This window comes from Daldinia caldariorum (genome assembly GCF_022478825.1).
Source record: "Daldinia caldariorum strain CBS 122874 unplaced genomic scaffold F4812scaffold_4, whole genome shotgun sequence".
NCBI classification, from domain to species: Eukaryota; Fungi; Ascomycota; class Sordariomycetes; order Xylariales; family Hypoxylaceae; genus Daldinia; species Daldinia caldariorum.
In genome coordinates this window covers 1,717,092-1,731,579 of record NW_025953040.1, presented here as the reverse complement: position 1 = coordinate 1,731,579, position 14,488 = coordinate 1,717,092, and the positions used below count along the sequence as shown (strand labels likewise).

The following is a 14,488-nucleotide window of genomic DNA, read 5'->3' as shown; positions in this document are numbered from 1 at the left end:
GTTGGAACACAACGGACCCGGGTGAGGGGCACTGATTGTTTCTGCATCGCGCAATAAAAAGTTCCGAATAAATCTAGTCTCAGATTGATTGATTGTTAAGCTTAATCCGCGCCTCTTTATTTTTTCGCTATTCGCCATTATAAATACACCGTCCTTACCAAAGAGCAATCCCGCTATGTTACCTACCTGGCATATTCATCGTCCGCGCTTTTAAACTTCTTAGCTGAGACCTCCGCATCCGATTATGGAAGTTCAAGACCCCGGATCGCCCCGGACCCGCTAACGGGAATAAGGCCTAATCTATCGCGGCGTGCCCGGTCGTGGACCCGGCCGAGGCTTACATAGTGAGTAAGTCAGGCTCGCTCAATCCCGTAACATGGACTTGCTTTCTGGCTTACAGCGGTAAAAAGACAAAAAGTGGTTCTTGGATGGAGCTTATATTAACTACAGTGCTCGGATCTGGGTCCGGAAAATCAAGACTATATGCTTAAGCTCTACCAAGCTCCATCTCTTTCACTAGCAGATGATATCACCTCTTTTGCATTGCAGTAAAGTGACTAAGTTTCAGTGGCACTTATTAATGTAATAAAAAAAAAGGTCGTATTATATGCTGTGGGAACTACGAATTGTGAATATGATAGGCTGATCTGGTCGCACACGTACCATCTTCTCTTCACAGGCCAACCCTTATGTATCAGTTAGTAAAAGTAACAGGGTTTTTCCATCAAGAAGATGTTAATACCTTCCTTTGCCGTCCCTGATTCCAACACATACATAACCCAGAGCAAATCCCGGTCCCTAAGAATTCAAATACACCGGGCATCTCCTCTCATATTCACATCCACATTCACTCCTGAAACGGCCCCTGCCACGGCAACAACTTAACGGGGATGCCGCCAATAGCACGCGGCACCCACAACCTCTCCTCCTCACTGAGGGCCTGTTTTTCCCTCCTAGGCATGCCCATCACGCACCCCCTGTGCCCCGTAACAAGTAATCCCGCGCTCTCCTCATCCCTAACAAACAGCTGAGCGATCCGCTTGCGTCCCGGGTACCGCTCCCTCGCGCTCAGCTCTTGCCAGTCGTCGTAGCTCCTAAGCCGTGTGCCGGGCAGGAATTGCCAGCCGGTCGTCACGTAGCCCATGTGGCCCTCGCCCGACGCGAGAAGGTCGTACAGCAGGCCCATGGTCAGGATTCCTTCGCCGTCTTCCTGTGCTTCTTCTTCTTCTTCTTTACTGCTGGCGTCAGCAGCAGTAGTACCATCATCAACCCCTGACTTTTTGAGCGAATAAAAAGCATGCGGGGGCGGCGGCGGGGGAATGACGAGCTGTTCGTAATCCATGCTCGTGCCGCCGTACATAGTCAGCGCCTTTAGCACGTCCACTGACCTGACCGCGGGCCCCGCGCCGAACGTTACGCTGAGGCGGCGCCAGCTCGCCTCGGGCCGGAGGTACGGCGAGTCCCGCATTTCGACCTCTCTGACTTCCGCTCCTCCTTTCCCGCGCCCCGCGGCCCAGGGTAAGCTACGGAATGCTAAGTCGGTGCCCCAGCTCTTGGCTATGCCCATGTTCTTTTCTCGCCTTTTGTGCACGAATAGCTGGCCGAATTTGTCTTGGAGGAGGGGACAGATACCGATAGGGCCTGGTCCGTTCCATTTTTTACATAGGGGTAACTGGAATACAATGCGTTCAATACTTGCTTGGAAATGCTTACACACACGTTGCGCAAGTATTAGAGTCGTTAGGTCTTCATCTGCAAGGAACTCCAAGATCAGAGACAAGGTCTCCGGGGGGAGGTTCAATAGAGGCATGTTTGAGTATCTGGGTTGGATATGTAGGTTAAGGTACCTTGTATTATACTTGTCAAGGGTAGGCTATAACAGAAACAAAGAGGAGTTAAGATGAAAAAACACATAAGTTGGAGAACGGGAGGTAAGGCCGCTTTTATAAGGTAGGTACCTAAGGTAAGGCAGCAGTTCAGGATCCTCCGAATCCTAATTATGTGATTGGTTGAGTACCTACCTACCCTGCGTAGTGATCGGGCGAAATAGCACTGCTACCATCATTGCTTATATAAGCTAACTGGGACAGAAACGTCCTAGATGTAAGAGCTGGATTGTGGATTAATATTGAAGCTGCCTAATATATTGGAAGTCCGACTATGCAAGTCTACATCGGTCTTAACCGAGTACGTTTATAATATACCGATGCTGTCTGTGATCCAACAAACGAGAAAGGAAAGGTAGAAGTTGCCGAGGACCTCGATGCCGAAGAGCTCCGTCAGCATAGCTCCCAAAGGGGCCGCGGGAGAGCAGATAGTACTGGCGGAGCGTGACCGGTCTTCATTTGTACGTACACTACCTTTCGCTTTGGGTTGCCCATAAAGACCGAGCGAGAGTTGAGGCCGTAATAATCAGAAATGGAATGCGTAATCCATCGTCTACAATCGTTAGTATCGTTTATATAGACCATATTAGCATACTCGTGTCTTAAAGGCTCATACCTGAATGCACTATCTGCATCATCATTACCCAAGGAATCGAAGATCATCCCTTCGTCCTCCGCCTTACCCTTGGTTTCTCGCTTTGCTTTCTTCCAGCCATCCCGGGTACTACCGTCTCGGCCCACGAAAACTATTTCCTCATCATCGGTATCCTCACTCTCCGATGCCACAGGTTCTTTGGCAAGCTCTTTCTCGACGAGGTACCGGCGCACGGGTTCCTCGAGCAAGCGAACCCAAGTCTTGACTGCGGGGATTTTCTTCGAACGTTGAAACAACTCGCGGGGCACTCGTCCGGGCACGTGGGTATCGCCTAGAGTCCTGGTCTGCATCTGCTTACGATGAGTCGCGATGGCCTTCTTCGCCTCGACTTCAGCGCGAACTTGTCTGTCCCAGACAACTGCAATCTGATAAGGGACGTGGTTGACGGGGTGTAGCGGACGCGGCTCCCAGTCAAAGGGCTGGGGAGGTTGTACGTTGGGCACATGCATCAAGCGGTCTGAGAAAAGGGTAGGATGCCATATTAGTTTTGCTACTATATCCATTCACCTGGATAGAATGGTGCCAGGTAAAGAGAAAAGGACTGATAGGTGCAAATACCATTTTCCCAACGCCGTCGCTGTCGGCTGCCCTCTTTGCCCTTTAAGAGTGCTTCTCGTCTACGCTGACTATCACGGCGGGATGGCGGACGGGATGGCGGAGTAATGGCAGTAGATTTGGGGCGAGGTTCTTGAATAGTGACAGCTGTCTTCCCTACAGACTCGTGCTCATCCAGCGGAATAGAGAGTGGGGCACCGATCCCACGAGCAACCGGTGACACACTAAGAGACTCGAGTGCTGATATGGTCCATGATTCGATATCAGTCCAACCGGATGCCAGATTTGTCGTTGTAGGATTCGTATCTGGTGGTTGATGTGACGCCTGATGTTGTTCATGGTGGTGATGCTGTTCTTGGTTCGAAGTGCTCGAATTGTTGGCCGCGGTGGTTAACTCCGGAGGGGCCGGGACAGCACTATAGATAGCCATGTCTACAAAAAAGACTCCGCTAAGATTAAAACAAAACAAGATCTTGATGCTCTACGTCTTGTGTACCTGAAGGAAGAAAAGAAAATTGATGGGAAGTGAGTACAATGTTGGAGGAAATAATAATTAATACCTTGTAATGAAGAATTATGAATTAATCAACTACAGGTACCTAAGTAAAATTTGGCGGCGTGACTGACAATTGGTGATAAAGCCCATTCTTTACAGGTACTTATCTTTAGGATAAGAAGTGCGATTCATGACACATCCAACTTGACTCAGCGTTTCATCCGACCAATCAGAATCGTAGCGCAAACACGCGCATTGGTGGTTCGTCCTAACCGTTGCGGCAAGTACCCATTACTACCCTAGCTTAGTTTATCTTAAAGTGGATGCAGCAGCGGTCGGGTTGAATAGCCGGGTTAGCTTAGCTCATGTGCCTCTTACGTGGTTAGCTGCTCCTTCTCCCAAGTTGCTCTTATTAGACAGTGACCATAAATAATAACATGACTCAAACCCAAATCGTTGGAAATGTTAGGTACCTAGGTACCTAACCTTCCAGACTTTGTTGATGGAAAATTAAAAACCAATCTATGCTCTTTTAGTTATCTAGGTAGGTAGGTAAATCTACCTGAGGTGGTCTCTATATTGGTGTCGGACCTTGGGCCTCTAATAAATTTGCATGTGAAGACATCCACATAGGCTCATATAAGATTTTATTGGTTCTTCTTAAACACAACACACAATTTCAGCCAGTTATAAAAAAATGGACATAGACATTCTCGTCGTGAAAGATAGCTGCTTGGGGAAACGAGGGATACAGCAGATAGATAACTTCGCTCTCCAGAGCTCGTAAGCTAGCGAGTACCTGAGCTGCCAATTCCACCGGGTGCCAAAAGGGGCTGGTTTTCCCCTACACCTTGAACGCTTTCACGGTCTAGCGCACGTTCAATTTCTTCTTGCGTCTCTCCGTAAGCTTGTAAGTGAGCAGAGTATGGGCCCGGCGACGGTAGAACCCTAGGTGTTGTACGTCGGTTATATGGGGGGCGTTGCGGTTGCGGAGTAGAGTGACGGCGTTCCTCTTGTGACGGCCACTCGTACGAGATGGCCATAAATAATAGTATACCTTGCATTATGGCGGTCAAGACATATACCCCCCAAGAGCTCCAACCTGCCCAACCAAGACGTGCCGCCAAGCTACCCGCGAAGAGAAACCCACCGGGAGTTTGAATGCACATCATCAAAATGCTCAGACTACCAGCGTGCTTCAGACGGTATGTAGTCCAGATCTGAGGGATGTATTGGATAGCGGCAAGTGCAGCAGACATGATCCCCAAGAAATTCGCCCATGCACCGAGGTACGAGGGTGCCCCAAAAGCAAATGCAGCCGATATAATGACAACGAGCAGGCCGTGGAGCAGGCAAAGAGCGGCGACGGTAACAGCGGTTCTCCATGTTGGTTGATCAGGGTCCCGTTCGCATTCATCATCCGATAGGTCAGCATCCTCCCTACGGAAAAAGACCAGAAACAGAACTAGACTGTATCAGGTCAGTGATAAGTTCACGTAAAATTATTGTAAAGTGAACTGACATGATAGCAAAGCAAACCCATTGCGTCCCAATCTGCGCAATCCCGAGTAGCCCGGCGGTACATTCGAAGGGGCTAACTACTTTGCAGCAGGCGACATCGGCTCGCGATTGAGGCAATGTAAGGATATTTCCGAACTGGGAGTTCGCTGAGGTGACACCGAGTAGCACGAAGTACGGCGAGATCCCTTCGGAGGATCCGCGGGAGATGATTCGATAGTGCTGTGTGACATATGATAGCATGATACCGACAAGAATTAGACTATAGAAAAGGATGGTCAGTATGGTTGGCAGGCCTATTATAGAATGCGGTCTGGCAGATTAGTGAGATTCCACCAACATAGAGATAAAGAAGTTGGTGAAGCCGCCCTCGCGGAGCGCGTCGCACCGGTCCTTAACGAAGAGAATATCCATGATGGCGACTTGACTTTCAACGTAGAAAAAAAAGGTATGACTGGAGGAGTTGATAGAGCTGGGAAATGGCGGAAGCGATGTAACTCCCGAAACGGATAGCTGCTGGGATGGATAGGGAGTAATTCGTTGGTCAACCTGAGCTGACCAGGTAAATTGGCGATCGTTAAGGAAATCTTCAATACGATCGGGGATGGAGTTTAAATAGGGGTCAAAATGCGTCCGTCACGCCAGAGATAGGTAGCCTACGTGCTATCTGACATGGCGGGTAGGACGAGACCCTTTTACACAGTTGCAGTTACGATTGTTCTTTTTTGAGGTTTAGGGTTGATGATGGATACTTTTGGGTTGTATGGGCGACCGTCCGGCTCTCTCAGGTCAGGAACATGCAGCCTAATCCAGCCTATCAGCACCTGCCAGCCCTTGCCGGCCCTGCCTGAAATCTGGGGCATGTGATAGGATGCATGAGGAAGCTGCGTGGCGGACCCCAGAGCTACCTTAGCCCCTGCACCAAAAAAACACGATAGTGGAACGAGCTTAGCGTTGGTATATTGTAAGCGTAAAGCCGCCTGTTAGATACAAGCAATAGTAGCTCCTCACTAACATTCCCGCCATTTCTTTAGTGGGACCTTATACATGAGGGCCCACTTATGTACTCCAGTTCCAAGGTTCCGTCCATACAGCCAGCCATATTGACGGATACACAGTAGATACAGCATCAACAATTTTACTCCCCAAGAGAGTTAGTTCTATCTTTTTTTTTTTTTTTAAAAAAAAAAAAAACCAATTATCCCCATGCTGTAGAAATGAGAAGTTATATGATTCCAGCAACTCTCCGGGATGGATCACAAAGAGGAGACTCCCCATACCAGCAAGGTAGAACTTGTAGCTTCAACCGGGGATACAACACGGCATCTCGAAAATAATGATGATGGACTTCAGGGCTACTTCGAAACAGCCCAATGGACCGCGGACGGCACCGCTCTCCTAACATCGTCCTCATCCAACTTGATCTCCGGCTATATCGTGCCCGAAGACCTGCTCTCCCCTACGGCCAACCGGCCCCTCAAACTCACCCCCCAAGCCACCATCCAACTCCCGGAACCAAGCAACGTCCTAGCCGGAGCGCCGTACTTCCGGCTCGCCGAGCCCTGGACCCAGCAACTCCTCGTCTCGAGCCGAGACCACCCCATCCAGCTCTTTTACCTCTCCCCCTCCCCGTCCCCCGCATCCAGCTACCCCCTAACGCAAGCCCGCTCGGAAACCTTCCTCACCGCCACGGCCCTCATCTGGCCCTCCCCGGGCACGCACTTCGTAACTGGGAGCCGGAACCTCCTCGCGCGCTTCGACGTGACGCGCACGGGCGAGGACCCCGTCGTCCGCGTCAAGACCATCCCCTCGGAGCGGCACATCTCCAAGGGCGGCGGCGTCGGCATGCGCGGCACCGTCTCCTCGCTGGCCGCGCAGCCGCCCGACGCCGACTTTGCGAGCCTCGTCGCCGCCGGCACCTGGACCCGCTGGGTCGGCCTGTACGACTTCGCGCTGCCCGCCGCGTCCGCCGCCGTCGCCACTTGGAGCGTCGCGAGCGCCGCGGCCCGCGACGCGCGCGTCGCCGGCGACGGCGTCGTCCAGACCCTCTGGAGCCCGTGCGGTCGGTACCTGCTTGTCGGCGAGCGCAAGGCGACGGGCGTGCTGGTGTACGACGTGCGGGTCACGGGGAAGCTGCTCGGGTGGTTGGCGGGCCGCGAAGCGCTTGGGAACCAGCGGATTAGTTGCGACGTATACCCCGGGCAAGACGGGGTTGGAGGGGGGGCAGCAGGTTTTGAAGTGTGGTCCGGGACGACGAACGGGACCGTGAAGATGTGGGAGGGAGTCGGGACTCGCGAGGGCGCGCATGAGCCGGCGTGGAGTTGGGATGCTGCGAGGAATTCTACTGTAGGAAGCACGTGTGTTCATCAGAGCGGTACTGTGGTTGCTACTTGTTCTGGGTCCTGGGAGTTTCCGAATGATGATGGTGGTAGTGGTGGAGAAAATGAGTCTCTATCGCAAGACACCAGCGACAGTGATGAAAGTGATAGTGCGGAAAGTGGCGGTACAAGTGATATTTCCAGGCCCACGTCACCTTGGATGCGTAGGCGGCATAAAGAAAGCGGCTTGAAGATATGGAGTATATTGAATAACTCTGAGGATGCAGAGCCCTAGCAAAACATATAAAGGGACAGACGACGTTGATACCCATAAACGAAATATGTATGTCTATTTCATTTTCTTATTGTCATTTCATATGCTCGTATTGGTCGTGTACGCCTATGAACCCCCAAGGCATGTTTAAAACTAAGTTGGCATAGCCCTACTCTACCAAGCTACCTTTTAAAGCAGGAAACAAGCCATGTTCAAGCACAGAGGTAGCCAATGCCTTCTAATCGTCAGCTAGATTCCCCCGCATTTTTTAACCATCATATCAGCTCGAATATTTCTCAATACACAAAGCCAGTTTTCAATCAGCCCCACTGAGTCTCTAGAGCTTCGTTAACTCTATTCAACACCCTTTCCCCACCCATCAAACTTCGAAAAGCCCGGACTCTCTCCATTGGCGCCATCTTAATAAACGCCGAAAGCCCATATTCATTGGTCTGCTCCTCGGGAGTATCGTCAGGAGCTTTAAGTTGTCCGAGGATAGCCTGCGCAGCATACGCGTTCAGACCAGCTCGCCGTAAGAACAGCTCCCAGAGCGTCTCCTCTTGGATAAGAATATCTTTCGGGGCAGCTGTGTCTGGTATGTGGCGGACCAGAAAGGAAACTAGCCATTTCACAAGTGTATCGTCACCACCTCCCACGTAGTAGACCAGCACATCCGTATCTAACCCGGTAGTGAAACCAACAAAATCAGCATAGCCAGCACACTCTGCAAGTGTAAGATTCCGAGCTGTCTCGTCAACGCGATTCCACTCTGATACAAGAATAATTAGACGTTCGTACCGAAGCGCGACACTGCGAATACGTTCCCGAATAGTCGAACGGCCCTTCTGACCCGGTGGCGGCTTTTGTATAGCTCTTAGTAGCGTAGTGATCATAACCCCGGTAGCAGGAGAAACGATTATGTCCGCTTCAGCAGCTAGTGGCGATTTAATCGGCGACCGAGACACTGAATTACGATTCCATGTTAGAGAGTTCCAACGGTCAAAATCACGCTCAATTATCTCGATATTTTGATACGATTTCTCCAGGCGAGAAAGCACTCCTCGCTCAAGTGTTAACGCCTTGATTATAACCATGCGCGCAAACTCCGATTGCGATGGAGGACAGGGGGATGGGATTGCCACCTTTGCCTCTGGCTCAGCTTTTGATACTATCGTTTCTTCAGGTTGACTTATCTCCGAAACCCCTAAGACTGCATCTGCCTTGATTTCATCAACCTTTTGAGAGAAAGTGGAAAAGAATGAACTTTTTAGGTTCTTCTGCCGTTTTGCGGTATGGAAGTTGACATAATTAGAAAGCAGAGTTGAAGTAGCGCAAGGGTCATCGCAACCGAGGAGAAGATGGGAGAGCTGGCTCTGTTCGCCAAGCGGAGTCCGATGCGATGCTGCTTCTATGGCTTGAGGAGCCTGAACCAATTCAACTGGCGAAGATGAGTCTGTTGAGTTGTTGAGTTCTAACCTTCTCTTTCTCACCAGCGATTCGATAGTTTCTTTCTCGCTGGATATATGTGGCAAGTCTTGCTCTTCTTCTTCTTCGTCATCCTGTTCTCGAAGGATAGCAAGTCCTGGCTGTTTCCAAACATAATCCCCACTCGTTGGGACTTTAAGATCACTCAAGCAATTGAGTAAAGCTTCTGCCGTACCATCGTCTGCAATGATCTCATTCATTGATACGCGGGCTACCTTGGAAAGAAAAGGAGACCAGCGTAAAGTTCGTTCCGCTTGAGAATCCTTTGGCCAAAGTGGCACATTAAATGCTTCGCATGTCCTTCGTATGAACCCCAGTTGCAGTGCGGGATCCAGTGGTGTTTCTCTCCAATCAGGATCGGGTATTGAGAAATCTATTATGGGAATCTCTATTCGAGCAATCGCATCTGCGGTCTGTAATTTCTCCTGATCAATGTTTCTCTGGACTGACTTAGCTTTTTCTCCAAGAATAGTCATCACATCATCGCCAAACGCCTTTTTCAGATCGTCTCCGTTGTCGACATTTAGTGCAATTGGGGACTTCTCGTCGAGGACGTGATCGATGTCGATACTCTTGGCGAAGTCTGCTACATCTATAACTAGGTCGGAGGATGGAGGTAAAGAGTCCAAAGGGGTCAAAGGGCCTTCAACTTTGATCGATTCGATTTTCAATGGTGTCATATTTGGCACTCTGATATCGTCCGATGGGGGATTGGTTAGGGGCTCAAGATCCACCAGCGACATGACATCCATATGATAGTCATCCTCTCGTAATAGATCCGCTTCAGCCTTGGTCAAATCATCACCAAGTAGAGTGTCAGTATCTGAAGACACCGGGACCTGGCACGCTGCGTCATCGGGGACAAAATAGCCCAAATCCTGTGGCTGTGGACTGAGAGGAGGTGTAAGAGCTAAGTCTCGAAGAACCTAATCATAGAGTTAGTAAATATATTGGTAAATCTTAATCTATTTGGGTATTGTTCACCCTCCGATGGGACATGTTGTCTAATAATTCCTCGGTCTTTTCTTTGGTCCACGTATCTTTCAGGATTTGTGAAAGATAGATCAGTGCCTCTTTCGGGATATTTATCTTTTCATCCCGAATTTCCTTCGTCAATGCCTGCAAATATTGATAAGATGATTCCGGAAAATCCAAGGTTTCGTCATTTGACCGGCGAAGAGGCTCCTTCGGTACACTTGCTAGGTCTATATCCGCTCGTCGTAGCTGCCGCATAGATCTGGTGAGCTCTCGACAGTCATATTCAGGGTCGCTTCCAAGCAGAGGTAGTTCTAACTTCAAATCCGAAAGATTGACCTGAGTAGGGCAGTCAGGGGACTTTTTATCCTCGCGTCCTAGCAAAGCAGCCTGTCTCAAAATTTCAAGTGACTCTTTGGATACACCGCCAAGCTGCTCGACTTGAGGAATAAGGCGTGGTATATGCAGAGGGGTAAGGGAGGTATCATCTACCCATTCATCGGCTAGTAGCTTATTGCTTGTTCTTTTGAAATGGTCTAATAAATCAGGAACATGGACTCGGGAGTCAGCTGATAGCCCAAATACACGAGCATACTCATCAGGCTCTAGATCAGGATCATCTAACAATGATTCATGGAAATCCATCGCGTAATTTCTTTTTAGATAGCGGTCATTTAACTCGTAATGTTGACATCGTTCTTGGAAGACTGACTTATCATCTTAGCATAGGTAGCATGATATCTCGCTTGTATCGTTAGAAATAAACTGAATACCTGAAGTAATGACAAGGTGAAAATTGCGCCAACATCCTAAGTTTAGCTAAGGTACCTCCTACCTAGGTAGGTACCTCCTAGCTTAAAGTCTGTATTTGCATGCTGCATAGGAGGAAGGAGCGGATAGATCTTAGGCAGGAACTAACTAAAGTTGATATCGTGACTTATACTCGACAAATAATGGAAGGTTCAACTGTGGCTCACTGCTTCCCTGAAGGGTTACTTATCTTATCTTATATAAGAAGTATCTAAGGTACCTTTATTCAACTCAACAATGCATTTGAATATTCCTCTCAGAGCGAGTATGGGTGTTATTAGTAAGATCTGTCACAAGATGCATCATCTCAAAACAACATATGCTCGCAATTTTGTTGGTTACTTGATGCTTAATACTAGCCTACTTAATCCTCACTTTAATTAATGCTGATATCAGGACTGGTTGCTAAAATTACCCTCGTCATTCTTTCAGCAATTATCTTGGCGCTAGGCTCTTATGCGCTATCTATTCGACATAGGACTCTTTATTATGACTCTGGGGTTCCTGGATATCTAATATTCCTAGTATGGTGGCTTACGTATGTATCTAATGTTTTATACGTACCTAAGGTAATGCTAACTATAAGCAAATCAATATTTACATGGATCGTCTATGGTGGTCCTCTAGCCATCGAGTATAAAGCGCCTCGATTCTATGATCGCATAGCAGTATTAACTGCTGATATCCTCAGCTCTATATCATGGCTATCGGGAACACAAGATCGGAGCCAGCTCAGCTGAGGACTCAATATGAAGTCCAAGCCCCCCGGCCTATGTTAGCGAACTTATGCTACACAGTCGGTTTATGTGGTGCAGCCGCAACAAGATTTCAAGAACTAATCCTAAGAATAGAATAGGTGGCTCGCTATATTGGTAGGTATTGTACGTCCGACTTGCATGACTGCAGGGGTGGGTAAGATATCAATAAATACAGCTCTTTAGCAATTGACACATGGGAATATTCGAAGGATATAATAATAAACAGTGAGTTATCAATATGTCAACCCGTACGATGGCTTCATTATGGGCTTATTCAGTGTGTACAATGATAATTTGCCGACGAGCCCCACCCGTACCCGACGTAGGCTACGGCGACATGCCGGTGTAGTTCTAGCCCCACTAGACCACGTTGCCTGGGATGTTGGGGGGTTTATTGATAGGAGTTTACAGGAGGTATTTGTTGGCAACAGGAAACCTCTCATGTTGGTACTGATCCTGCAAGATGCGGGATCTTTAGCATAATGCATCAAATATACTAAGGGGAAATCTATGCGAGCGAGTGAGAGGGATACGACGACCTTAAGCGTCATATCCAAAGGATATGAGGACAGTTGGTAGCGTCGGATTAATGATGCATTAATAATCGCGTACGGAGATGAAGTGGGGATTATAAAAATACGCCAAATAATAGGGGAGGGGGGCAAGGGGGAGGCAGTTAATTGAACTGCCGGTAGGTGGGGAATCCGACACTCCGGCCTCGGGGTTAACTTTTACGATGGCTTCAGCCTACAGCGCCAGGAACACGCAGGAACAAGGCAAGGACAGGCTAAACGCAGTACCGCCCGACTTACCGAACCCCCGATCAATTGCCTACCCCTACACCATCAATTATGTTAACTACCAGGTATTACCTAAATCACCAGGCATTTTACTATGTACTCCACCCAACTCCAACTTGTATAAAACCATGTATAAAGCCATATAATCAACCAGCTTGTAGTAGTTTCTTATTTATCAACTTGTCTTGAAATTTGGCAATTTTTTATTTTGTTGCAACTTACGGAATTGAACCATAGTAGAGCTTTAGATCATATCTTCTCGGATAGAAAAATAAAAAATTGTCACCATGCCGGCCTTTTCTGTAAGTAATAGTTAACCCCTCAATGCCAGGTACTTATTTTAGGGGTTTACACGCTCATCTCACTAACCTAAACCCCCCCGTCTTAGAGACTCGTTCGCTTCTTGGCCAAGAATGGCAAAACGTACTACGGAGATGCCATCCTACCAGAGGGAGTGACAGACATTGCTAAGACGAAGAAAGCACGCGTTATCAAAGGGGATATATTTGGCAAGCATGAAGTCACTGATCAGATTGCGGACGTCCGACTACTTCTATCCCCTCTCGCGTTGGAGGATGTTAAGACTGTTCGATGCTTGGGCCTCAACTACGCATTGCATGCGAAGGAGGTCAGTCTATTTGACTCATGCTCTAGATTTCAATCAGGATACTAAGATATTTTTAGGCGAATCTTCCGATACCGAAATATCCTGTCTTATTCGTGAGTAGATGGTTTTCCATCTTAGCTGAAATACTTATGTGCGACGTTGTGCTAAACTTGTCGAATAGTATAAGCCGGTCACTTCTCTGTCGGGTCCTACAGATCCTATTCCCATCCATCCCATCGCGCAGGAGGAATTGGGGCTGGATTACGAAGTGGAACTTGTCGTTATCATTGGAAAGGAAGCTAAGGACGTACCGGAATCTGAGGCGCTTGACTATGTTCTCGGATACGCTGTTGGAAATGACGTCTCGCACCGCGATTGGCAGGTTGCACGCGGTGGTGGCCAGTGGTCCTTAGGTAAAGGATTTGACGGCTGGGCACCATATGGACCAGGTATCGTTACTAGCAATGTTATTAAAGACCCGCAGACGCTTCAGATCAGCACGAGAGTAAATGGCCAGACAGTACAGGTGAGTACCTAAGACAGATAATATTTAGGAAAGGAGTCTCTGTGCGGGGAGGGGGGATGTATTGGCTCAAACGGATGGCTAATGTAATATTTAGGAGAGCAACACAGCCGATCAGATCTTCAACGTTAGGAAAACAATCGCCTTCTTGAGCAGGGGCCACACATTGTTACCTGGTGATCTTATCTGGACGGGAACACCATCGGGTGTCGGAATGGGTCGCAAGCCTCAGCTGTGGCTAAAAGACGGCGATATCGTCGAGGTTGAGCTGGAAGGCGTTGGAATTGTCTCAAACAAGGTTGAGTTCATCAAGGAAGACTCAGCTAAGTTGTAATGATAAAACCGAACCCCACCACCTAATGAATGATCAAGCGAGTAACTTGGCTGCTTGGTAAGCGTTTCTTCAAACATTGGATATTTTTCTGTATTTATTCCTTATTGTACGACGTGATCTTCGCTTATCATGGGTTATTGCAACGTCTTGATTGGTTATCCAAGTCTTCCGATGTCAGCGCCGTGGCTGAGAGATACATTCCCTGCTGTCGATTTAATATTGTTTAATATTCGAGCCACAACTTCAAGCTCAGGAAGTATCCTCTTTATAGTCTTCTTCTTCTTCCTTCGATAACCTACCTAATACTATAGCGATTAAGCATCCAAATTGTATATCTTATGCAAAATTATAAAGAGACGTGCTTCAAATTCACCAATATCACCCTACCTTATACAGTTTAAGAGGTACCTCTTATTATGAAGGTCAGCAATAGTCGCACTAATCCTAGTGCCCTACTAAGAGGTCGGCAACTGTGATTCTGGTGCCTGGTGGGA

The 14,488-nt window shown here is 48.4% G+C and overlaps 6 protein-coding genes across 6 annotated transcripts; 2 read left to right on the top strand and 4 right to left on the bottom strand.

Annotated features, from left to right (window-relative positions):
• Positions 1-423: 423 nt before the first annotated feature.
• F4812DRAFT_315627 (uncharacterized protein) lies at positions 424-2,045 on the bottom strand. The gene has a single exon (XM_047931379.1). The coding sequence runs from the start codon at positions 1,808-1,810 to the stop codon at positions 848-850; it is 963 nt and encodes a 320-aa protein (XP_047792450.1). The 5' UTR covers positions 1,811-2,045; the 3' UTR covers positions 424-847.
• Positions 1,962-3,772, bottom strand: F4812DRAFT_421614 (R3H-associated N-terminal domain-containing protein). Its single transcript, XM_047933568.1, has 3 exons — positions 3,100-3,772; positions 2,503-2,998; positions 1,962-2,439 (listed from the first exon to the last, which is right to left on the bottom strand). The coding sequence occupies exons 1-3, from the start codon at positions 3,524-3,526 to the stop codon at positions 2,280-2,282; spliced, it is 1,083 nt and encodes a 360-aa protein (XP_047792449.1). The 5' UTR covers positions 3,527-3,772; the 3' UTR covers positions 1,962-2,279.
• Positions 3,773-5,869, bottom strand: F4812DRAFT_421612 (uncharacterized protein). Its single transcript, XM_047933567.1, has 3 exons — positions 5,451-5,869; positions 5,115-5,372; positions 3,773-5,062 (listed from the first exon to the last, which is right to left on the bottom strand). The coding sequence occupies exons 1-3, from the start codon at positions 5,522-5,524 to the stop codon at positions 4,381-4,383; spliced, it is 1,014 nt and encodes a 337-aa protein (XP_047792448.1). The 5' UTR covers positions 5,525-5,869; the 3' UTR covers positions 3,773-4,380.
• A 246-nt stretch (positions 5,870-6,115) lies between these two features.
• On the top strand, positions 6,116-7,723 carry F4812DRAFT_470113 (uncharacterized protein; the record flags this gene model as incomplete). Its single annotated transcript, XM_047938944.1, has 1 exon — positions 6,116-7,723. The coding sequence occupies exon 1, from the start codon at positions 6,362-6,364 to the stop codon at positions 7,721-7,723; it is 1,362 nt and encodes a 453-aa protein (XP_047792447.1). The 5' UTR covers positions 6,116-6,361.
• Positions 7,724-7,749: 26 nt separating this feature from the next.
• On the bottom strand, positions 7,750-10,807 carry F4812DRAFT_470097 (uncharacterized protein; the record flags this gene model as incomplete). The annotated part of the gene is made up of 2 exons (XM_047938943.1): positions 7,750-10,113; positions 10,172-10,807. 2 exons carry the CDS (start codon positions 10,805-10,807, stop codon positions 8,023-8,025), a joined length of 2,727 nt encoding a protein of 908 aa, XP_047792446.1. The 3' UTR covers positions 7,750-8,022.
• Positions 10,808-12,408: 1,601 nt separating this feature from the next.
• On the top strand, positions 12,409-14,343 carry F4812DRAFT_421597 (uncharacterized protein). The gene is made up of 5 exons (XM_047933565.1): positions 12,409-12,832; positions 12,919-13,158; positions 13,215-13,250; positions 13,319-13,663; positions 13,758-14,343. The coding sequence occupies exons 1-5, from the start codon at positions 12,818-12,820 to the stop codon at positions 13,992-13,994; spliced, it is 873 nt and encodes a 290-aa protein (XP_047792445.1). The 5' UTR covers positions 12,409-12,817; the 3' UTR covers positions 13,995-14,343.
• Positions 14,344-14,488: the final 145 nt, after the last annotated feature.

What these genes read in the sequence shown, in the direction of transcription:
- F4812DRAFT_315627 (XM_047931379.1), bottom strand. Translation starts at nt 1,810, where the DNA reads ATGCCTCTATTGAACCTCCCCCCGGAGACCTTGTCTCTGATCTTGGAG.
- F4812DRAFT_421614 (XM_047933568.1), bottom strand. Translation starts at nt 3,526, where the DNA reads ATGGCTATCTATAGTGCTGTCCCGGCCCCTCCGGAGTTAACCACCGCG. An exon ending in GCGACGGCGTTGGGAAAATG is followed by an intron (nt 2,999 to 3,099) that starts GTATTTGCACCT and finishes CCCTTTTCTCAG; the next exon opens with ACCGCTTGATGCATGTGCCC. An exon ending in GATGCAGATAGTGCATTCAG is followed by an intron (nt 2,440 to 2,502) that starts GTATGAGCCTTT and finishes TAACGATTGTAG; the next exon opens with ACGATGGATTACGCATTCCA.
- F4812DRAFT_421612 (XM_047933567.1), bottom strand. Translation starts at nt 5,524, where the DNA reads ATGGATATTCTCTTCGTTAAGGACCGGTGCGACGCGCTCCGCGAGGGC. An exon ending in ACCAACTTCTTTATCTCTAT is followed by an intron (nt 5,373 to 5,450) that starts GTTGGTGGAATC and finishes CCTTTTCTATAG; the next exon opens with TCTAATTCTTGTCGGTATCA. An exon ending in TGGGTTTGCTTTGCTATCAT is followed by an intron (nt 5,063 to 5,114) that starts GTCAGTTCACTT and finishes GACCTGATACAG; the next exon opens with TCTAGTTCTGTTTCTGGTCT.
- F4812DRAFT_421597 (XM_047933565.1), top strand. An exon ending in ACGCATTGCATGCGAAGGAG is followed by an intron (nt 13,159 to 13,214) that starts GTCAGTCTATTT and finishes AGATATTTTTAG; the next exon opens with GCGAATCTTCCGATACCGAA. An exon ending in TAAATGGCCAGACAGTACAG is followed by an intron (nt 13,664 to 13,757) that starts GTGAGTACCTAA and finishes TGTAATATTTAG; the next exon opens with GAGAGCAACACAGCCGATCA.